Raw genomic sequence first — 24,540 nt, 5'->3', positions numbered from 1 at the left:
TGTCCTTTAGGGAAGGAAATCTGCCTTGCTTACCTGGTCTGGCCTACATGTGACTGCAGACCCACAGCAATATGGCTGACTCTTAACTGCCCTCTGAAATGGTCTAGCAAGGGCAATTAGCATTGGGAGACAAATGATGGCCTTGCCAGCGATGCCCACATTCCATGAAAAGAATTTTTAAAAATCCCAAATATTCAGTCTGCTTCGACAATTTTACACTACAACCAGCACACTCCAATAGATTTCCTTCCAGATTTTTATTTTTAAAACATTCAGCCTTTCATTGTATAATATAGTTACTACTTCAGCATCAAAATTAACATTTTCCAACATTAAATATTTATCATTTTCTAGTTTTAGTTGTTTCTAATTGCTTCTAAATCTTTGAAATCATTCTGTTTTAAAACATACTTCATGAAGATAGTTTATTATTTAGATCATTGAAGATCTGTTTGGTATCCTGATTTACCTTGTGCTTTTTTATGTGTGTGTGTGAAGGGGGGAGAGGGTGTGGGGGAGGGGTTGCACATGGGGAAGATCGCCATAATGGTCACAATGCTGCTACTACTAGAATTATTGCCATGGATAGATCATTTATTTCCGAATATCCAACGAATTCAGAAACCAAATTATGGCTGAAAGTGAACAAGATTAGCCAGAGCATCGTTATGCAGGTTAACACATTTTAAAAGCAGTCATCCTTATGCGTGGCAGACTGGGCCAATTCTTTTATCAATAATAGTCAGTGGTAGAGGCAGATTGATCTCCTTCTACCTGTATGTACAGTCGCAAGACTCCCACAAAGTTGTTTGTCAGAAATCTTAAATTTACAGAAGGATAGGTTTTGCAATATTAGGTTGTAAGTAGGATTGTTACCCCTCCAGGATTGTCCGGGGCAGTGGTGGTGGGGGGAGGGAGCAGGTGGTCTCCAGGAATTAAAGAAAGATCAATGTCCTGGAAAAAGCTGCAGGCAAACAGGGAGAAAAATCATAAGCATTAAATGAGATTTTTTTCCATTTTCTTTGAACAGTTTTGTTTATTATTTATAAAAAAATATCTGAGATAGGGAAAAATGGCTGTTTGACTGGGCAGAACGGTTGGGTGATGCAACTTCTAGGAATACATTCAGACTTGGTAACCCTACATGTAGACTGTCTCACTTCCTACAGTCTCATTAAATTTTCTCAGTCACCATCTTTAATACTGAACAGGATAGGCTCACAATTATCATACCTCTGCCCAGAGGGCAGTAACTTACAAGTGACAACAATTGTGTCTCAGAAAGAGGAGCAGAGAAATTATGGGTACGTTATTGGGAAATCACAAGTTCACTTTAGACTTATGAGGCACCGCAAGGCAACACAATTAGCATAAAAGGAGATTTTTTCAAAGCTGTAACTCTGTGTTCAGCCTTGCCTCCATGGAGCACACATCAAATAATTCAAGTGCCTTTGCTATGATTTCATGTCCATTATGGATGCAAAATCATGGGACACTCCACCCGTGATTTCCTGATAACGTGCTCCAGGCAAGTGAAGCTGCCAGCCTGGAGTGCAATTCCATAAGACAGTCTGTGCATTTATATGAACATCCTTGTGCATATCTGGGAACACATTCTTGTAGATTGCTTAAGATACAAACACCAAGTAAAGACATTTGCCTGTATGACCTCTGTGCTTTTCTCCATTTTCTGAAAGCACTTTGCCCACAGCAGAAAGACTAAACTGACTGGAATTGTTTTGCCAGTTACTGTGGTGATAATGTGATTCACAACAAATCAGGCCATTAAATGATATGTCACAGTTATCTTTTCCCATGACAAAGACAGGGCCTCTTTAAAAAGGTGGAGCACAATTCAGCCAAGTCAATACCAATTGTAATAGTACATCAGTTGCTGGCGGATTGTGAAGTGAGAGTCCACCACAATCTTACATTGAGTTTAATATAACCTTTATGTACAAAATTTAACAGCAGGTTTATTGTAGACTCCTAACCCCCTCTCATGCTCTCCTCCACTATTTTGTGTCAGTGCCCAACCTGCCACCTGTAAAACACCTTGGGATGTTTTAAGTGAAAGGTACTATAATAAAATGAAAGCTATTTAAAATATAGTCATCTGTAAAAAAGGCAATAGGTATGCATCTATATCCTTCCAAGAGGATAGTCTGCTCACATCAGGACTTTTGCAGCTTCCAACCTTTGAGTCAAATCTGTTGCAATGCCATCTATATAGCAATTTAAAAAATATTATCAGTCCAGGCTTTGAATTTTACTCAGGCAGAACATTCAATTTATGAAAGAAGTGACTACATTGTAAGGCAACCATTATAAATACTCTTTGCAATAATTTGTTTACAAGACAGTACAAAATAAATAATTTTGGTATTAGCAGTTGCAATTTATGCCTCAGAAGTGAATGTTCCAATTTTTGCTCATTGGGTTTGCATCACCCTGACCTCTGTAAATGGCTAGAAAAAAAATGGACTTCTGATGCAATCAGTTTTTATGTTTTAGACAATTTTGTTTTGCTCCCATCTAATCAGAAATGGTCATGAGACAGTGGTGCTCTTTCCAGCTGAGGAACCAAAAGTGACCATGGCCCAAATCCCAATCTATATAGGCATGCCGGACAAAAAATATATAAACGCCAGGCTTAATCACAATAGGACTCATTAATTAGAGTTTAAGCCTTTCGACCAGTTTCCCTGCAGCTACATCTTGCTCTTGATATTTCGATACTGTCACATTAACTGGCCAATTACTGCACAAATCCATTGGAAGTGCTGCCTGAGGTGGATGACATTGGCCATCAATTGAAAGGAATTACCCCATTACAACAAAGCAGAAGTAAAAATCAACTATAAAAAGCTGATTAATTATTCCTGATGGATGTACACAAAAATAAAACCAAGGGAAGAGGAAGATAAGGAAATGGGGATGCAAACAATGCAGAATAATTTAACCATAATGCAACTCTCTGATTTCAAATGTATTTTAATGTTAAGAGAAGTGGTTTTCCTCTGTTCACTTCACTAGAGGTACCAGTCAGGAACTCTTTAAAAAAATACCCTAATAACAGTAGACTGGTGAAGTTGGGCATGGTTCAATATTTAACTAAATGCAAGTGACTATGGAAACTAGTTTAGCTTTCAGCAACTTCAGTGAAGCATCAAACTGACTGTGACAAATGAAAGAGTTTTTACTATTTTCTAGCGATGATTTATTAGATTGATTCTTCTTATAATGTATAGGAAGGACTAAAAAAATGCTGCAGTACCTAGTGGCAAAACATTGACTTCCTAAATGAAGTAATCCCCTAAATACAATGGACAATTAATTGAGCTCTCCCAGTTAGAAACATGGCCCTAGGGTCAGACTTCACTTGAAGCCAACCTGCACATACCACATTATCGACCAGTTTTACTAAAAGAAAACATGACTGTTTATTTCCCCTCTAATTGAAACAGATGCACTAACAGATGGGGTAAAAATATGGTGGGTCAAGTTGCACAGTCCAGCAGCTAATTTCCTCTTCCCATTCATCATATACACCTTGCTCATTAAGGAACTGTTAAAGTGTTTCCAACAAAATACATTACATCCAGGAAATATTGTTTCCTTATTGTCTTTTTCAATCAAGTTATTCATTATGAATGACGTATGAGCACACGACCCAACACTGGCAGGCTAAGAGATCACCCTCCCCAACATAAATTAAGAACTTATTTAAACCAATCAATATGGAAATTATATGCAACCTCTAGGTCCTAGATTAGCACTGCATCAGTGAAAGGACTTGAATGTGGTTATTTCTACATTACAACAGAAAATCCCATTTTTGTCCTGCTCTAATCTTAAAGATAACTTTCTGCTAAAACATTTTCATTTAGAGGATTGTCACCATTAGACTTTCCTTGCTGGACCTCCAGATGGCTGTTAATAAATTATTCATTGACATTTAGATTAAACACTGTGTTCCAATTATTTAATTTTTCTCTTTCTCAACACTGAGTAAAATAAACAGCCCAACAATCCATAAGCAGTCAATTTGCTCCACTGATGTTCGGGTGCACTGGTGAAGGCAGTTTAACTTTGGTAGGAATAATGTATTAGAACGCTGACCCCTCAAAAAACCAGCTCAAGCTGTCAAAGACTTGATGCTATCCACAGCCTCTCTGATGCTATAGGCCAATAACCACTATTCAGCTTGAAAACATAACCAATGTCATTTAAGAGCTTCAGATCGACAGCATAATCTCGACATTAAAACATATTTTTTAAAAAGCAAGAAATTAATTGGGATGGATAACTTTAAATGCAAATGTGAACCCAGCAATACTACCTTTCTGGTCCCTCTGATTTTGTTCTTTAACCTTTCTGTGCTACATGAGTAACTTATTTCTTCAATTGAGTGCAAAGTTACTATTTTCTAAAAATGAGAAATGTAAAAACACGTGATAAAAAAGTTTCTAGAAAATGACAGATTAGCAGTATCTTAATTGTACCAAACCAATCCCAACCCCCTTCATTTAAAATGGCACTTTTTCCTTCCATTCCTGTTCATGCTGGCATTCTTTCTCTGCCCATCACTTCAAGGCTGAAATTCATTTCCTCTTCCCCTCAATTCAAACAAGCACTCACCCCTTGCTTGCACACCCCACAAACTGCTACTCTCACCTTTTCCCCACTTCACCTACTCTTATACACTGTTTCCTGCTTCTGCCTTATCCTGTTGGCATTCACTGCTATTTATTTCATTGCCTTCCTTTCAGTTTAGTGCCACTCCTACCATAGTGCTGTAGCAAAGTGATTTTGGCTGCCTTCTACTATAGGCTGCAACTCACCATTCTTTGGAGAATTCTTGTCTGGAATATACAATGGCTGGAATCGCCTCGCAGCAAGACTCAGCTAGGAGAAGTTCTGCTGGGAGAGAAACCTGGCCTGGCCAGATTTTTGCTAGTGAACGCTGATATACAGACTGGCCAATATACAACACTGAAACTTGGCATGCCTGCAAAGTTGGATTACTTGTTAAACTCGGAACACATTATAATTGCCACATAAAACATTAAAGTAGCTATTTAAAATCATAGCGACTGAATGGAGAGGATGTAGGGTTAGGAAGATAAATAGGCCTAAAGTGAAAAGCAGCATCTGTCAAGTGTACATAAGACAAATCAGAGCAGGTACACACAATCCATAAGAGATACAGAGGCACACATTAAAAGCTACAGCACTGAACTGATTAAACTGGAGTCTAACTGGTTGCAAAACTGCAGCTACAGTGCATGGACAGGGCTTGACAAGAACTGGTCAGAACTCAAACCAGTATCACTGGCACAGTGCTTATGAAGTTGCTTCTCGACAGAAACCAGTGATCATTATTTTGCTAAATGATTTAGATCAATGTCTCTATATCTCCTCCTCCAATAAATTTTGAAGGAATTACATGTGCAAATTGTTCTAAATCTTCCATTCTAAACCATATTTGATGTTCAGTATATTAAGCTATCTCTAAGCACACAGACAAACAAATACTATCCAGGGCCTTTGTAAACATGACTGTCTATTGTCCTGTATGATAATCCAAATATACAAGGAAAGCCCGAGAGCTTACAGGCCCAGACTCCATCATGTTTACCCATTGTTCAATGCAGATAGGCCAACTGAAAAGGCGGTGCTTATAATTATTTGGATACATTGAATGTGTTGATATTATTCTTTAGCTTCTCTCACAATTACAGGATTGTCATGCATTCTGAAAGATGCTTTCAGTGGCTGATGTATTAGAACACTAACTCTGGTTAGATTGATCTGGCATTGCTTTTAAATATACATCAGTTTCATTCACAGAATGCTAGACATGAAGTTTCACTGATTTCTCCCAAAAATGACAGTAATGCAGCCCAGGACAAAGGCAGATGTCTTTCAGACAATACGGCTGTCAAACCCAATACCGTGTAGGTTTATGTTTGGCTGACAGGACAACAATTTTCAAGATAGATAGAAAGCTGCAGTGCCCCATAAATGGGAAATTTAAAGGGCAAGCTTTCTTTCACTGAAAGAAAAATATTGAGTACTTCTATTCTGATAAGTCTAGAAATGTTTCATGTAGCCAGTGATTTTTGTAATACTCAGCATGTAATTCAAATCACTCGATAAGACTGCAAACAAGTATCAGTCTTCCGGTTGTCTGTCACAGCAATTTTCACAATGCACTAACATCAGGGTGAAACACAAATCTAGAATCATTCACCCAGAAACTGGCTGTACTATCAAGTAATAAGCTGCCTCATTTTTATGCATGTCAGCGTGTTTTTTCTTTAAAAAATGACTGACAATGATGAACAGATATACTTCGTACAAGACTGAAAAAGGATTTAACACATCTTAGTTGTCATTTAAAAGTACCCTTTAAAAACCTGCACAAAGCATTAGGAACTATAAACCACAATAATTGAACATTAAGAAAGAACATTGATTAGCACAGCCGGCTTTGGCTTACATTTCACAATATGCTTGTGTAAAGGTGTACTGTCACAAAATTACAAGAATTAAAATGTGGAGAATAAATAAGCACTGCACTTTTACATTGTACAAGTACAATACTTCCTTAAATGATATTAATTTAACTTCAGCTAACAACTCAGCTATTACCTTCAAATACCAGAAACAAATATGTTCACAAGTTACGAACAGATACTGTTGTGCATTCAGGACTAAAAACAAAAATTTCCGAGTAATTCAGTTTTTTTTTTAAAAAGGAAAATTAATATCTTTCCTCACCATCCAATGCAGGCTGACAAATAAACTTTCTATACACATTTGCATAGATGTGAGAAACTATAGGTCTTTAGTTGGGCTAGCTGCTAAAATAAAAAAGGAGAATTCCAGAAAAGTGATCCATGTGCATCCAGAACAGAAACTAGATTATGTAACGCTTCAAGAAAAGTCAGAAAACATTTCTAACCCACTTGTAGTTTTGAATTACACTCAAAAAGAGAGGCTGCGCATCTTCTAATTTGATACATAGGCAATGTAAAATAAAAGAGTTAACTACTCTTTTGCTATAAGCTTGTCACAGGTTATCATTCTACAGTCCTTTGTATACCAGTTACTTGTGTTACAAGAGGTTTTATTTTTGTACTAAAATCTTAGAATGCGGTGTGTTTTAAAAAACTGAGAAAAAGAATTTTCAGTTGACATAGCCAGCTGCAAATAGATGAAATTTTTGAATGTTGACTTTGTATACAATAGCTGTTTCAAGGAAGCCAGCCAGGGATTTTGACCTCCTCAGAGCAAAACTTTGAATGACAGAGGAGACACTGCCCCTCCACCACTGGGAACGTTGGTGGGTGGGCAATGAAGATCGGTATGGCGGAGGCCCGCCACTGACCCCGATGGAGGCAGGCCGTACCGATCTCGGCAGCAAGGCCTTGTGGCGGCTGTCCCACCGCTCAGCGATGGGACCCGAATTAAAATATGCTAATGCCTACTTACTACATAAGCCGCAGCGATTCAGCCACCATATTCCGACCTTTATTCTGGCGACCAACAATATCGCACCTTCTAATCACCATTTGGGGAAACAGGGTGCAACACTAGTGGGGAGGGGGAGGAGTTGATTTTCTCTGTGTGGGAGGGGTAGAACGGGGTTACAACGATGCGGATTGGTCGGGGGGGTGATGGGAAGGGGTAAAGGACAAAGGTACTGAACTTGGCGGGGGGGATAAAGATCAAATTTGCAAGGCATATATTCCAGGGGCAAAAGGGCAGGAATGTTTTGAAATGCCATTGTGGAGATGGGAGAGTCATGGTTAGGTTTTTTTATTCCATTTTACGAAACTTGACTTCACCTGCACCTTTAAAGTTAAAATGCACATTGAGGGCTGTAGGTTCTTTAAAAATGGTACTGGCACCTGCGCATTGGTGCCAGATGCCACTGCCAGCTCGCCCGCCCCCTCCACATCATTATGGGAGGCAGGCGCCACGGCCATGTAAATGAGCCACCACGTTTGAAATTGTGGTGGCTCCATGACATGATCCCCATGCATGCAGACTGCATTTTTTTACGTCCACTGCCTACTTCGGCGGTGGAGTCTTAAAATGCAGCCCACTGTGTCTGGTCATGTGATCGGCTCAGGAAGGTTTACTTTCACTTTGGACCTTTTTAAAAACTAGTGAGTTGGACAGGCTGACCTGCCTGGAGATCAAAGTGGAAGACCCAGAAAAGACCACCCTCTGTAAAGGAAACTTGCCTCTTTTGAGAAGAAACCCTGTATTTGAAAGGTGGCAGATTCCTAGTGCCACCTGTCTCTTAAGAATTCCTGCATCCACTGCAGTTCCTGTTGCCTCCTGTGGTTTGGGAAATCCTGGAACCTGAAGAAAGCTTCTACTGCTGTAAGCCCTAAGCAGACCTGTTGCTACACCCCTGCTGAAAGACCTATGTGATGCCTGCTGTAGCTGAATTGCCTTGAATGCCTACCCAACACAGACTGTTCATCAACCTCGCCTGGAGAGACTTCAAGTGGCAACTGATTATTCGACTCTGGGCCACCTAACCCAACTGAAGAATTTCCTACCAGAGCATGACAAATTGATTTATTTTATTATTCTTTCTGTTCCTAAGAGACAGTTGTAAACCAGAATCCTTCCCCTCCCCCCCCCCCCCCCCGCCCCCCAGTTAACCGGTCCTTTTGAATGTATGTGTGTGTACGCATGAGGACTAGGGAAATAAGGGGCTTTTATATATATAGTGTCATGCAAGACCCCACCTGCCAAGAATGAGGCACATTAATGTTTCCACATGAACATTGATTTTTAAACTGTTACTGGAGTAAAGAAAGAACTTGCTTTTTTTAAAAAAAAGCACCAGATCCTTGACTGGAAATACATTTGCATAGTGAATAACAGACAGTGCTTAAAAGAGACAAAAGACCCATGCCCTGACACATTCAATCCACAATGGACTTTTGATCACTGGACGTTGAGGGTGGAGGAGCTTGCATTCCAGGTTGACTGCTAAGATGGCCGAAGACACAAACAGACATAGTCAGACCAGTTTAGTCACATGTCAAACTAGCTGTTGGAGGTTGTTTTTGAACTCGTCACAGAGAATTTGAACTTAGAAAGCTGTTTGCTCCTGGACTGAAAAGACCTCTTGAGGCTGGCTTGCTGCAGCCTCTCATGTCTGCTCTCATCTCTCTCACTAGCTTTGGAATCCATTGAAGACATATGAACCCGAGACAGAAAAGTCTCCTACAGTGAACAAGTTTTAAGAAGAATACCGGGCCCCAATGAAAAGCAAGATCTACCTACAAGCAAGGGCTACAGCGAGCTTGAAGTACAGTAACAAAAACTCCTCTTCAGCGATTGCCTCAAACATCTCCACTTTATTTTTCTCCTGCTCTTTTCTGTCTCTATTTGCATGTGTGTATCATGTATGCATGCTAGCATGGGACGTGGAGTGTATCCGTAGGTGTTAACTGAATTAGAGTTTAAGTTCTAATAAATTTCACTTTTCTTCTTTAAACGTAAGAAAGCCTGTTTGAGCTCATTTCTTTGCCTTATAATTGGAAAGCGGTGAACACGGATTGAACCAAAGGGGAACTCAAAACACTGTGTTTAAAAACAAAACCCTGTTACAGTAAGACCACGTGAAGGCTGAAAGGGAACCCCTAGACCTCTTTCTCACCTGGTTGTAACAATAGATTTATCTTATTGGTGGTTAAGACTTTTTTTTCTTATATATAGTTAATGTTGTTGGTGTTTAAAGAAACGTAGTTGGTGTGCTTTATTCTGGGGGACAAATAGAGTCTAATTGGTTATTTTTCAGTAGGTGGGAGAAATTTATTGATATGCTGTGAATGGTGGAGAAGAGGGACTGAATTAACAATGCATTTCTCCCGTCTTGGTCATAACACTTGGAATAGCAATAATAGGAACATAAGTATTCTCACTTACACAGAGCCAACACTGATGAAAAATTTTGACTTCAAGATCTGGAATGGTCCATTTTGTCATTATGAGGGTCAATTTTAACCTAACTTGCCAGGCAGGAAACCCATGGGATTGAGAAGATAAATAAGCAGATCTTCAACAAGTCTTCCATCTTAGCACAATCATCCAAGTTTACTCTGCATTGACCAACCATGGAATAAAACTGAGTGGGATATAAAATCTGCATTGCACTCAGTTTCCTGATGGGCTGGGTGGGTAGGTTAAAACTGGCCCCATTATGTGTTATGTGTATTTTGGTCAGATTGGCCAACAGCGATAAACAATAGGTTACCTATTCCACAATATTTTCACTGGCTGCTTACCAGTAGACTGATAAAACTGGTATAGATTTCAGATGTTATAAATACGTTATAAATTTTCCTTCACTTTCCCTTGAAGGCAACTGAAGAAAGGTGTGAAATAAAAGTAGTATGCCCTTAATTTAGTATTCACAACATTACTCATATACCCACTCTAATCATAGAAACCCAAAGTCTGCCAGTTTTGGCGTGTGGTTCCTAAGGAAATTGAGATCTCTTGAATTATGGAAGTAAGCCTTTCATCATCTAAGAAAAAGCCCTAAATCTTTGAAGAAAGAATCCTGCATGGGTTGACCATATGAGGAGCTGTCTGATAGCATGCATGCTCCCTGTAATTGATTTCTAAAACTGGCAATCTGCAATGTGAAGTAGAAACACTACAAACCCTATAAATGTGTTGGTAATGATGGCGATGAAAACAGACACAAATATACCCAAAGCAGTTGCCACCATAAGTGATCGCACAATAAGAATTTTTACTATTCATTTCTTCTTAGTTTGTTGTAACAGAACACACCTTTAGGCAGCTACATTTTAATTCAATGACACAGAAGTTGAAATTCAGAGTGTTTCCACTTTCCAATTAGAATTAAATATGTACACTAAGCAATGCTTAAGTAGTTAAACAGATAATATTCTGTCACGAACACTCGGTGCCCTAATGGTAAAGCAGTAAAGATTTTGTTTCAGTGCAGCTCAAGGCAGCTGGTTATTAATCCTCACTTAAAATTTCCTTCAAGTGACAATGTTATCACTTTTATACCTCAGCAGTGCTGAGAGCCCATCCTCAATATTGCAGCAGAACAAAACCCATTAGAACATGTCCTCCCCATAGTTCAGAATGATCACTAACTTGTGCAGGTGTCCAATTTTCTCACATAAAGACAAAGCATATTGTTGTAAACCCATCAGATATCCTTACTTTGCTGGTTCACACTGCTTAGGCTTGGAGCTACCCGTTAGATACTGAAAAAAGATACAGCAATCGATGGTATCATCAATGAATGGATTTGAAAGCAGCAATACCATGACTTTGGAGATCCCAATCTCCAACATAATATCCATGACAATTCAAACCATTATCTATCCAAAATCATGTAGGATGGACACCTTACCATGTAATCTCTTCCAAATTTAAGAAATTATTTCTATGGTTCTTCTTTCCTTCACAAATCTACCTTTAGAAATCAGTTTATTGACCGCTCTCTACAATATCACTGGCCGGATCTTTTCAAACTGTCTTTAAACTCATGTGGAAGGATGCCATTTCAACTGATCACAACAAAAGCTGACAACCTTGGTACATTTTCATGGAGATTTTTTAAAATCATTGCAAAATAGATTTAGTTTTCAATAAGAAAAAATGTTCAAAGTTTCTGCTAAACCTAGCACAGTGGGAACTTGGTAACTCTTCCAAACCGACCACTGGCATAATCCAGACTACCGAGCAACATATACAGGAGGAAAAGGCTTAGCTTAGCATCAGACAAAACCACAACTACACTCCAAGGATATGCTCACAAGCTGTGTAAAACTATTGGCTGGAGACATTTTACCTGATGTTTTTTAATTTACGGTCAATGTTAATTTTTTTTACCACACTCCCTCACCTGAATACAAGATGCAGAATTTAACCAGGGCTTGAAAGGACAAGCTTTTGATGAAACTGAAGTGGTGCAAGAGGCCACTTAAGTGCAGCAGAGACGGAGGTTCATCTGCAGCACAGACAAGTTGGGCTGCATTTGAAGAGACCATCGCCGACGTAGGCGGTGGACGTAAAAGAATTGGCCCAACCGCATGAGCACTGTGTCACAGAGCCATCACGATTTCAAATGCAGTGGCTCATTAACACGGCCGCGGCGCCCAGCCCCGCAATCACATGGAGGGGCGGGCGAGCCGCCGCAGGCAACGCCGTCCTGCACCAATGCGCAGGTGCCGGCACCATTTTTAAAAGGCTTTCAGCTCTCAATGCACATTTAAAATTTAAAGGGAAAGGTAAGTTTAAGTTTCCTAAAGCCCTTTACCCCTTGCCATCACCCCCCACCCGACCAATCCACAGCATTTTGACCCCGCTCCCCCCCCACCCCCACACAGAGAAAAAAATCCTCCTTCCCCCTCCCCACAGATGTCACGCCACATTTCCTCAAATGGGAAATCAAAGGCATTATCAGCTGCCCGAATGAAGGTCAGTGCAGCGATTCAGGAGGTGACGGACCCTCATTAAATTAGGTATGTAAATTAGTTTACATATTTAAATGGGGGTCCCGTTGCCAAGTGGCTGGGCGGCCGCCATGAGGCCTCGCCGTCACCGAGATTGACATGGGGCCTGTCGCCGTCAGGGTCAGTGGCGGGCCTCTGCCGCACCGATCTTCATTGACCCCCTGCCAACGTTCCCGAAGGCAGAGGAGCTTAAAATCCAGCCCGTTGTGAGGCAAAGGGAAAACCAGGAATTCTAGAAAGAAAACAGGGAGCTATCAGACAGGCAGCAAAGATGTGAAATAAATGTGGTTACAATCATTCTCATTTTCAATCCCACAACTCTCCGACATATCTGCACTGCTACAATTCTGGCCTTTTGAGCATCCCTGATTTTAAGCACTCCACCAATGGCATCCCTGCCTTCAGCTGCCTCGGCCCCAAGCTCTGGAATTCCCCCCCAAACCTCCCAGCCTCAATCTCCTCCTTTAAAATACTCCTTAAAACCTACTTCTGTGACCAAGCTTTTGGTCATCTACCCTACTATCACCTTTGTTTTGTTTGAGAAGGCTCCTGTGAAGCACCTTGGGACGCTTTACCATGTTAAAGTAGCTATATAAATACAAGCCATTGGGAAATTACCTAATTTTGTGAGTGTCAACCATTTTTGATTGGTGGGAAGAGAAATTCAGTTGAATGATTTTAAAATCCGGGAGGAAAATAAACTTCCCCACCCTTCCCCCTTTATAGTATCCCCATGGAACACGTCTGGCTGAATGGACAAACTGCTTCAGCTATCAATTTTCTGTCCCCTTTCCACCCCAATAAAATCCTTCCGAAGCTTAATTTAAAACAAGCTGCCTCTACCCGAGTTGTAATTAAATAGCGTTGCGGTGCGAAGGACATAGTCAGGTTGGGACTTTTGCATTTGAATTCGGCCCCCGCCTTCCTGTAGAGGGAGCCTCGGGCGAATTGAAAATCAGCCAAGAGAAAATGGTCGCGGGAGCAAAACGCAGCCAGTCCGAGCTCGTCTGTTACATGCACGAATTGAACCCCTTCTATATACCGTTCCCACCCGGTGGGGTGGGGAGAAATAAAATTAAAGTTCCCCATCAGTTTTGAAATACCTTCATATGGCAAAGTCGTTAGCTATAGAAAAACAAAACCAAACCAGAACTACCTGCGAATTAAATCTACACGAGACCTCTCACGAATATTAATCTCTACTTTGAGCTGTTGCTCTATGGGTTACTTTCCGGAGATTGCAATATGTACTCACGTATTTTTAAGGTAGTGCAAGAATTGATTTTTCTAGGACAAATTAAACATTAGTTCTGCATAGTTAACTCTTAGCATTAAGTGATCCAACTGTGAACAGAATGAAGATAGATTTTTCCAGGATTCCTCCAATAAAGTACTGAAATTTGATTTCCCTCCCATCTATTTACTGTTCAAGTTTTGCTGATATTAGGACATTTCCACTGGAAATGTAACAAAACGAAATGTAACCAATGATAAACAGATGTTCCATTCATGCTACCCTTGAACTTTATAAGGTTGAAACAGCACAGAAGATAAGAATAATCTACTGACTTATAACCACACAGTTCTTTTCACAAGTGAATGAATTGTGATCATTCTAAATTCTGGTTCAGTGATAGGAATAAAACATGTATCATTTGGCACACAGGTCTTTACAGCTCATAACATAGTTTAAGGGATCAGTAAAATGTTACCTTGAAATCATTTAAAAATCTTCACACTCTCCATTAAGTCGCCTTTCATTTTTCTCCAGAGCTAATTGGTCCCAATTCTGAGAATTCTTTACTAAATTATTTTATGTGGCCATCAATGCCAGATACATTATACATTCCATTTCAGCAGCAAATGAAGTTTCAAACAATTTTAACCTCATCACCAGATAGAAAAATATATGGAACTTAGATGTTCAAATTGTCACTGAATCAAAATAAAATCAGTCCTAAACAGTTTGATTCAGTCTGAGCCCTCAAAGATCATGTCAACGAGAGTAATTAATTAGGAAAATAACTGTTTTAAGAGACCATTCCACTTTTTTAAAAACAAAGTTCTCCTCACATTCTTCCTTGAATTTTCCTAACCATCACAGATGTATTGCCACCTTCTTTTCGTAATGTCAACTTCAACAGTTTTCCTTTTCGCAGAATTAATGGTAATGAGTAGTGTTCACTTTACACCTTCAGTTACGCCGACATGTATTGAAGAATTTTTAGTCCCAACGAACCCATCCCTTTCTGATATATCCCCCAACTGCCAACCTTCTCCTGATATCCCTTTTCTCCAGAAATGCATCTAACTGAATCTTGAAGCCATTATTATTCATACTTCAATGGGTTTCCTGTAATGTATGCCATAACATTACCTTATCTTGCAAGGAGTACATTCTATCCACCTGCCAACTTGGGTCAGCAGGCACACTTTCACTTCTGAATCAGGGGTCATTGGGTCAAGACCTGCTCGGTTCTGGTGCACATAATCTAGGATCACACTTCAGTTCACTAATAATGGAGTACTCCATTATCAGAGGGTTCATCTACCCATTCAAATGAATGTAAAAGATCCATGGAACTATGAAAAGAACGGCATGTTGGCCAACATTCTTCCCTCAACCAACACCATCAAAAACAGGTTAACTATTTTTATCTTATTTATTGCTTATGGGACATTACAGTGCTAAATTTGCATACATTAAAACAATAACTGTACTCCAAAAAGCCAATTCAAAAATATGAACTGCTTTAACACATCCTGAATCTGTGATAAGTTGCTGTATAAATGCAACTGTTTTTTTCTTTCTTTCACCTTGATCTTATTTTAAAGCTTTGGTATTTGAACCCAAGAGCACAGTCAACAGTATGGGTGAGTGACCTGGTGGGGAGTATATGTACCGTGATGTACAAAACATTACAGCTGTCTGGGACAGGCTGGATGAACTAGTAGGTCTTTTCCTGCTAGTCATATTTGTAGGTCTTGATCAGTTATATTACTTCCATTTATAAAACTTGGGTATTCTGTGGTATGAAGTGAAAGGAAGCTTTTGAATGAAAATCATGTTTTTTTGGGATTTACCCATTTCCTTGAAGCACTCTCAGGCCAGGCATAGCACATTTTCACATACAATACTCTGCTCACTTTGATAATGTTTCCTACTGCAAACAAACAACCCTTCAGTTCCCGGCAAGAACTCCTTTTGGCTCTTCAAATAAGGTTGGCGAATTCATTAACAACAGATGTGACAGTTCTGTGCCATGGACTGCTATCCAATAGGAACCAGGGCTGAAATGCCGCAAATAATTTCTCTTGAACATCCAAAAATGTAACTTGTTATTTTCCAACTAAAATTTTATCATTAAACCCAAAATATGCAGTCTCAAAACTTAACTATTTTATTATCTGAATGGTTAACAGAACTTTTAGCCGTAAGATCAGGCTTGTTAATTTCTCAAGGTGAGAAACCTATTCATTATACTTGAAGCCATGTTATTTGTAAAAGCAGGGACTGGTTATGAATGCACAAATATATTTTAAAAATATACAGAAGATGAAGATCAAGTTTGGAATTGAAGGCCTTGAACTTGCACTTCTAGAATTCTTTAAATGTGGCAAGATGTCACAAAGCAGTCCATGATGGGGTCAGCTGGGGAATTGAGAACTGTGCAGCAAATTGTGAGATGTTAAGGGAAGGGACCAAAGGCAATTTTGAAAATATACTTTGAAAAGACTTGTGAAAGTGGAGAGAGATGTAATGAGTTGAAGTTATTTGGAATGAAAATTCTGTGATGTGGACCATGATGGCTGAAGATTTAGTCAGGAGGGTGGGGGTGGAGGCAAGGACATAATTGAGAAGGAGATGTGCATGTTGTAATTAAAGGTGCAGAAGGCAGAAGTTGCATAAAGTCATGCCATAGAGGGATGTTAAACAAGGATGCAGACTTTGCATCATCATTTGGCTAATAAGTTAGTAGGATTTGTTGTGAGACAGGATCTAGGCAGTGACTTTCTGGATGAGTTAGAGTTTATACAGCTTGGAAGACTTATAACAAGGACACAGGAAAAGGTTGAGCCTGGATGTGACAAAATCTAGATTAGAACTTCATCAGCAATGATGAAGGCAGATTATCTGACAGAAGTGAACAGTCCCAGTGAAGACCTGGATATAGAGCTTGAAATCCAGTTCAGGTCAAACAGAAGACCAATGTTGCACACCTTCAGGTTAAAGGTGAACAAGCATCCAGAAAGGGAATAGAAACAAAGGACTATAGCCTGAAGTTTCTGGCAGGAGTCAAACAGGACATCTTCAGTCTTGTCATCTAATTCTGGCCTCTTAATTCATTGCAGTATTGGTGATCATGCTTTCAGCTGCCTAGACCCCCAGTTCTGGAATTCCCTCCCTAAACCTCTCCACCTCTCTTGCCTGCTTTAAGACAGTCCTTAAAACCTACTTCTTTCACCAAGCTTTTGGCCATCTGCTCTAAATCACTTTGTGGTTCAGTATCAAATTTTGCTTCATAAGGCTCCTGTGAAGCATCTTGGGACATTTTATTCTGTTAAACTGCTGTCTATATACAAGTTGTTGTTGTCATCATCGTCATCATCAGTTTGGACTTATCCACTACAAGGAGTCCGACAGCACTGGAAAAGTCAGGAGACGAGAATGGTGCTGTGGAGAAGGAGATTGGGCATCATCAGCATACTTACAGAAACTAATTCATTCTTGAGATACCATCACTGATGGCATCATGTGGATGAGGAAGAGGAGGTGTTAAGCGTAGAACTTTGGACTGCAGTGGAAAGAATCATATGGGCACAACAAACCATTGCAAAAGATAAGTTGGGACATATAGGAACAGAACCATGAATAGGCAGTACAGAGAAGATCACAAAGGATAGGCAGTAAATGAAGAAGTGGTTGACCATTTTGAAAAGTTATAGTGGCTAAAGAGAGACAACATACTGCAACTACTGTGTACCTAGCCTCCTGGCATTTTTTTCCCCCAAAAGGTCACTCAAGAATTTGAACTGAACATGTGGAAAATTATGAGCAGAAATTTGCATTCATCTTCTTGACCTGATGAAGTTGCATTTCCCAACAAAAACAATGACAAAACAGACGATTGGTGCCACTTCAAATCCGAAGTCTTCTATCAAAGAGTAGTACAACTTTCTCTTTGTAGACAGCATATGAAAATTTTTTACTATTCTTATTTACACCATGCTATTTAAGTGATGTACCAATACATGTTGATGAGATCATGGACCTCTTCTAAGGCACAGTAGAAACTGCATTTTTAAAACATTATCATTGGTTTTCATAATTTATTAGAAAAAGTTTTTTTTTACAAGCATGTCTTTTTCTAGACAATGTTTGTGGTAAATAAAACTTCTCAATTACTTTAGTAAATACAAACCTCGGTAATTCTTAAACTAAAATGAAACAGTTGAACTGCAGTTAAAACACACTGGGGTACATTCTAACTATCAGGTGGCCAACTGGTTGAGTACCCAATGCTGTTGGCATCCTGCTGCTGCTTGCCAGTTGCAGCTCACTACAATATCAGGCAGGCTGGAGGCCGACTTCTCCAATGGATGGGCAGGCAGGCCTGAGGAGAGCAGGAGAGAACCTAAATGGTGGCAGTGGCCCTCATTATTCTTACAGAACCCAGAAGGGTGCACCTGCTCCTCCTTGCCCACCAATAATAATTTTAACACTTTTACCTGTCTGGGTCTCTTCTGTTGCACTAGGTATTACTGAGCAGAACACCTATGACACACACTGACCAGCAGGTTATTAAAATTGCATTGGGATCCTACATACGTGCTAATATCCCAAAATGCATAAAGATATTCTATCTGATTCAGGCAGGCACATCAGCAGCCCAGCAAAGGGCCCCAGGATAAATGGCAGTGGAATAGGAATGGGGCAGTGAATCAACCACCTCAGTTTAACTCTGCTATCATTTACTATGCTATTTAAAGCATTTAAATGCTATCTACAGTTACACCTGGAGAAGTGATTTAACACCTCCGCATGGTTTCTAAAAACAAATCAAAAAAAATGCACAAAAACATTTTTCACTTTCCTTCACTTCCTGTACAAATCTCTGTTCTATGGATCTTGATATTTCTTTCTGTAGCCAATATACTTGAGTACATTACTGCAATGAGGCATATGATAGAAAGCATAAGAAATTTCAGCCCTCAAAAGAGTTATAAGCCTTCCATATATGAAAGTATTAAGTACAGATTGTTAGGGACTGAACTGGGAATTTTCTATAAATCTGAGAGATGAAGATTTAAACCCCAACTTTGTACAGACTTGCTTTTTCATTAAATGTAAAACTCCAGCCTATACACAGCAATGAGAGCCACTGTCTGGAGATATGCTGCCACTGAGCATCACAAATATCTGCAACCAGCAAAATTTCAAATCATAGAGCATAAAATTTAGTTTTCCAATTCATCAGAACATGCATTGTAAACAGATAACGCAAGTTTGTTATAGTGAAACCAAAATTAATGGATTTACTTTAACAAAAACATGCACTACAATGGCTCTGTTGTACACGCCAGTACAGTCTCTTCAGTGTGATTTGAAGAGGAAGATATTACACTGAAAAACTGGACTCATGAAAATCCTGTTGCATTAATCCTTTTAGTACCCTCAGAAATCAGATAACTTCCTGAAAAATGGCTAGAATTTTGTGAACAGCTCCGCTGATGGGAAAGTAGATATGAATTAAGGGGACAATATGTTATAAAATAAACAGATAATCCTTTGGATCAGCAACAGCAGTCGGTGCAGACAAGTCTTACAAAGAAGAACAGAGAAAACAACTCAACCACACAGGTGAAAACTATTGACCACTTCTTCCCACATCCCTTCTTTGTTATTGCACACAAGACAGTAGAGTTTTTGCCTTGGGCGCAAGCAGGAAATTACACCCAAAATGATGTTTGAAATTGAGTTGGTTAGGTAACAATTCACGTTTCCACTAAAATCTATTCACATAATCGCAAACGTAAAATTTTCCATGAACCAGCGCAATCGGGTGTAATAGAACGTAATCGTTTATTTTCCATTAAAAAGAGAAACTACACCTGGTGTAGTTTCGTTAACAGTTGAAAATGGGTTTATCAACAAAACACAGCATTTTTTAAACAAGTGTCCAGTCCTCCACCTGAGTAACCAAATTTAACATAATTGAAAATGACATAAAAGTACTATATTGAAATATTTAATAGTTTCATTAGTGTCTCCAAGTCAGTTTCTTAGTAAATTAAATATTTTATGTAACAAAACCTTTAAAAAAGTGTCTACTAGTGCTTGTGCACCTAAGAAAAAGCATAATTTGAAGAGCCTTCCTGAATCAGCGGAATCTTGCAATTTTGACCTGGGAGTTGTGGCCAGTTCTGAGGGCAGGAACTGCTCCGGACAAATTAAAATCTTGAACCAGCATAAATGTTCATGGAAAAACGAACACAAATGTTTTGGGGTGTAACGCGCGTACGTTTTAAATTCCCCATTGCTTTCTATTGGTTTTACTGATTGCGTTGGAAACTGGGCGGAAAGCTTGCCGAAGTAACCAGAAACTCTACCCTCAGATGTGTATTCTTACCTGGAACGTATTAAGAAATTTCAATTTTAACCAGACTAATTTAAAGTCCGTTAATGTGTTCATAAGTAAAAAGACTGCCTGCAGGTGGGATCAGTTGGTAGTTGTTGCCAAAAAGAGAGTTCAGTGGCAAACAACAGTAGAAGAGCTATACTCCACAAGGAGTAATAAGGTTGAATGATAATGAATTATGGCTTTATTCACATACAATAGCGACAATATTCCACACTATGATTTAATTTTTGAATTAAAATACCTGCAATAATTTAAGCCAAAAGAATTGATGTTTAAACTGCCTGGTCTGGATGGATAACTAATGTCACATAAACATGCATGCACACGCATAGACTATCCTCAATCATTATATCATCAAGTAACAAATCAAATGTAAATTGTTCATGGGACTAGGATTGACAAGATTGCACTGGTTACAGTTTCAACCTTAAATATGGCAAGAACGCTGTTCGGTAGCAAGCTCTTTTAAAATTAAACTATCCAAATATATCCACCGAGGATCGGTCTGGCCCTAGAATCAGCAATGGGTATACTCACATATTTTGATGTTGGGACAGGAGTATTCTAAATTTCCTGACATTCAAATAGTTTTTGTTTTAAGTCCTGATTTTATCAGTATACCATTGGTCCCTACTTGGCCTTTCATTTCTCTGCGCCTTTGATATCTACTCGAGACCTGGGAAGAGTCAGGTCATGGATAGTTAGGAACAATGTGCTATCAGGAGTACTATGTATTGCCGCCACTGACACATTAATAAATAAAAAATGCTGAAAAATTAACTTGATCGCACATATAACAGAACCAACTGTTAAACTTCCAAGTCTGGATTTAAAATTGGTTTCCAGCCAATGGACATAACTTTTTCCTTAACTTTCTCCTACCTCCAAAATTGATGCTAGGAGAATGAATGAAGAAATGAGGTAAGGAAAAAAACTGTAAAATGTATTTGTTTAGGAAATGCAAGGTTAGAAAAGATAACACGTCTAGGTTATATTCAATTAAGCAGATTGAAATTTTAAAAATGCATAGGATAGATAAGTGAATGTAAAGAAATAGGAACAAAAGCAAAACTGAAATGTGTTAGTCATTTTTGATAAGGATTATATTGAAGAGATTTTAGTTCTATGACAGTGTTGTCATATTAGTGTTACTCATGGCACAGGAATGGTTCTATCACCTTAATAATAGTATACATTTCAGCATTATAATCTGTGAACAGATACTTGCAAAATTGACTAACCCTGGACCTCTGATCGACAATTTCAGGGTTAAATGTGATTTCTAAATGTGTAAGGAATGTTACTCATTAAAAAACATTATAACTTAATAACAGAATGCAGCAACAGCTATAGCCACAACACAAAATTGGTCCGTGTTCTTTTGAAAGGATGTTAAAGACATTGTATTGAATACCAACAGGCAAGTATAATGCTTTGATCATTCCCCAACAAGCACGGACCAGCAAACAATGGTTAACTCTGCATTTCAACTTTTGCATACAATTCAGAATTCTAGATTTCAGTATTGGGAAGTTCCACTGCCACTAGGGTATAATGTGTGCTTCTGGTGTTGTGCATAACTTAGACTTAATGGGAATCCTTGTAGATGTTTTCAAATCATCAGACCAAATAAACTTTTAATTTATTCAATCCGGACAAATACAACTCATTCATTTATTGCACTGCTGGAGCTTTAGAAGCAACTGATGTCATTATTCACAGCTATGATTTATTCCAAATTTTATGAGTTTTAGCATATAAGCTTATCATTTTAATATATAAAGCATCAACAGCTTTTAGAAATCACACTTTCCATCAATTAATTGTTCACTTCAGCTACTTTTGAAAGCAAAACACTTATATCTTCTACTTCACGGAACAGTGTGATAGGCCAAATATTTTCAGCAGTGAATCTGACTTCAGAAATAATTGGTTAGTTTATCAGTGATGTCATCTAATTGTTTCCAATGATATTACACTATACAAATGTTGTAAACTACCAATAATTCATATCCCACAAAAATTGCACCTTCCACTAAATCACTTTGGCTTTCAGCCAATGAAGAAATCAGCTTTTCATTAGTAGGAAATTCTTTGTACACCCACGTTGTGGTTTATTACTTTAAAAACTGCTTATCATGTCACTTCAGTGTTGTCATTTCAAATGGTATTTTCATACATTTTCCCCCATTCAGGGAGAAAAGCTGCATGTCACTTTATCACAGTGATAGTACATATTCAGTAAGAACTATGCTCATAAAACAAAGAATAAGTATGCCCAGTTCATCAAGACAGTATTCCTTCAAGTACCCATTTTTTTGTGGCTGGCACTGTGTCATATCTACACGATAGTTAGTCCTATCAGTTCAAGATATTCAGACTGGACCTATGATTTTGTTGATTATGAGGCAATGATAACTTGAAAATAAACGTCCTTCAGGAACAAAATCTGCTACATGGAACTATTAAAACCACAATGGGTAGGGGCAAGGGCGATAGCTTCCCATTTCCCTTCCACCCCCAATTTCTGGACACCAGTTATAAAAACAGATTGTTCCATTGTCTACCCTACTTGACCCTTCTCCAAAAATTCTGGCTCTGCTTGGCTAACTTAGAATAAAGTCCACAAAATATAACAAATTTATCCAAACATCGCACTATTAAAATGCGGGCATAAACAGCTAAATGCCATCCTTATTCAGAAACCCACTAATTTATTTTGCACTGGTCTCGTTCGCCTGCATTTAAATCCCAATAAGCTAGAACGGGAGAAACCCTGGTAAGGGAGTTGGAATCAATGAAACCCACAGATTGGCGTGCACGTAGCACAATGGTATGAATCCAGCTCTCAGCAAATCCTTTTTTTCCTTAGTGTGAAAATTGCTTTAAAACAGACATATATCTCACGCATCAATGCACAAATACTTGACAGATACAAAGTTTGCAGGGCACAAACTGTGAAGCTACATTCATGTCAAGAAACAGACGGAGAGTGAAATGAAATTTAGACCGTTTCTTTAAACAATAAATTCCTCAATTCAATTTAATTAGACAGCTTTCAAACACAGTTAAAGCACAATTCAGAAAAAAAGTGAAATACATCGCATCTACACATCACTGCACAGCATGAAGAAATAACTAGCGATTGCACAAGGCTGGTTCCGCAGACCCGGGGCCAGCATCAGATAGCGGAAAAATACATCCCCTTGTTTTCAGCAATTCTCATCGGTTCAAAGAAGAAAATCTGATCATCTTGCAGTACGATAAAAGTAGGCAATGGAAGTTTTATTAAAGCTAACGAGTCGCAGGGGGTTTACACGTTTCCAATGATCTGGCTATTTGCCACTTCCACTACGGATCCTTTAAGCCTCCCTTCCAAAGTAACGGTGAGGCGTGATATCCAGTGCTGGGCGCAGCCTGCCTTCAGATAGAGGATCGCATTTAAACATCTTACTGCTCTTACCTTTAAGGAAACTCTGGCCTTCAAAAATACTCCTGGAAATAAATACTGCATATACATCTTCAGAAAATCCAGTCCTACACGAGGATATTCTCCCTTCAGCATCCGCCGCCGTTGCCTGAGATGATCAAGCAGAAAATTCCCCATTCAAACTTATTGCTGGTTAAAACTACTCGGACCAGGGCAGTTTTAAAAATATATATATATAAATCAAAACGGCAACAGAACACAATTTAAAGCATTTAGGAAACAATACAGCGTAAAGCCAACACATATATAAAAAGACACGCGATCAAGCCTTGCTTTAACGATAACTGCGGCTCGCAAGCACCGTACAAGCAAATACATTTATCACCAGCAATTAACAAAAATTATTCCCTCACCCGATCTGAGCAAATAAGCAGAGCGATCGGAAGGATGGCAGCAGAGGTTAGCATCCTGCTAACTGCAAAACCCCCCTCCCCACGAAAAAAAAAGTCGGGCAAAGTTGAAATTAAAATAACCCCCTCTTTAGTGGCGGTGCCGGCTCTTCATGTAGTAAGAGAGTGGAGCGGATTTCAGCTGGCTCTCTCTTGTCTCTGCAGTGGGCTCTTCTCTTGTGTCTGTGTCTCTGTCAATTTCACGCTGCAGGTGCGCGGCGCTCCACCACCTCCTCCTCCCGACCGTCAGTACGTCACTAACCCCGCCCATTGGGGGGTGGGGGGGGGCTGAGCCACAGCACAAGGCAAGAGCTCAGCCCCCTGAAGGATTTACATGACAATACAGGTACCAGGCACTGACAACTCTTCAGGGCTCTTTGCAAAGCACTACATTCTGGAAGATGCCGACAGTAGAAGCGCTCAAAACATGGCAACAGCTTCTCAAAAAGTAGCCACATTTTTAATTTTAGCCCAGTTCT

General features: G+C 39.3%; 1 protein-coding gene across 2 annotated transcripts in view; it reads right to left on the bottom strand.

Moving 5' to 3' along the window:
• The window catches only part of LOC137378111 (cadherin-4-like), a 714,047-nt gene extending 689,751 nt beyond the window's left edge, over positions 1 to 24,296 (bottom strand). For both annotated transcript variants that reach the window (XM_068048209.1, XM_068048211.1), the window contains exons 1-2: positions 24,026 to 24,296; positions 23,646 to 23,760 (exon numbers count right to left, since the gene is read on the bottom strand). In XM_068048209.1, the coding sequence (XP_067904310.1) occupies positions 23,646 to 23,760; positions 24,026 to 24,079 (169 nt within the window). In that variant the 5' untranslated portion in view covers positions 24,080 to 24,296. The remainder of the gene's footprint in view (positions 1 to 23,645; positions 23,761 to 24,025) is intronic.
• Positions 24,297 to 24,540: the final 244 nt, after the last annotated feature.

Source organism: Heterodontus francisci, chromosome 16, assembly GCF_036365525.1.
Source record: "Heterodontus francisci isolate sHetFra1 chromosome 16, sHetFra1.hap1, whole genome shotgun sequence".
In the NCBI taxonomy this organism is placed as follows: domain Eukaryota; kingdom Metazoa; phylum Chordata; class Chondrichthyes; order Heterodontiformes; family Heterodontidae; genus Heterodontus; species Heterodontus francisci.
The sequence above is the reverse complement of the archived record's forward strand: the minus strand, read 5'-3'. Positions and strand labels throughout refer to the sequence as shown.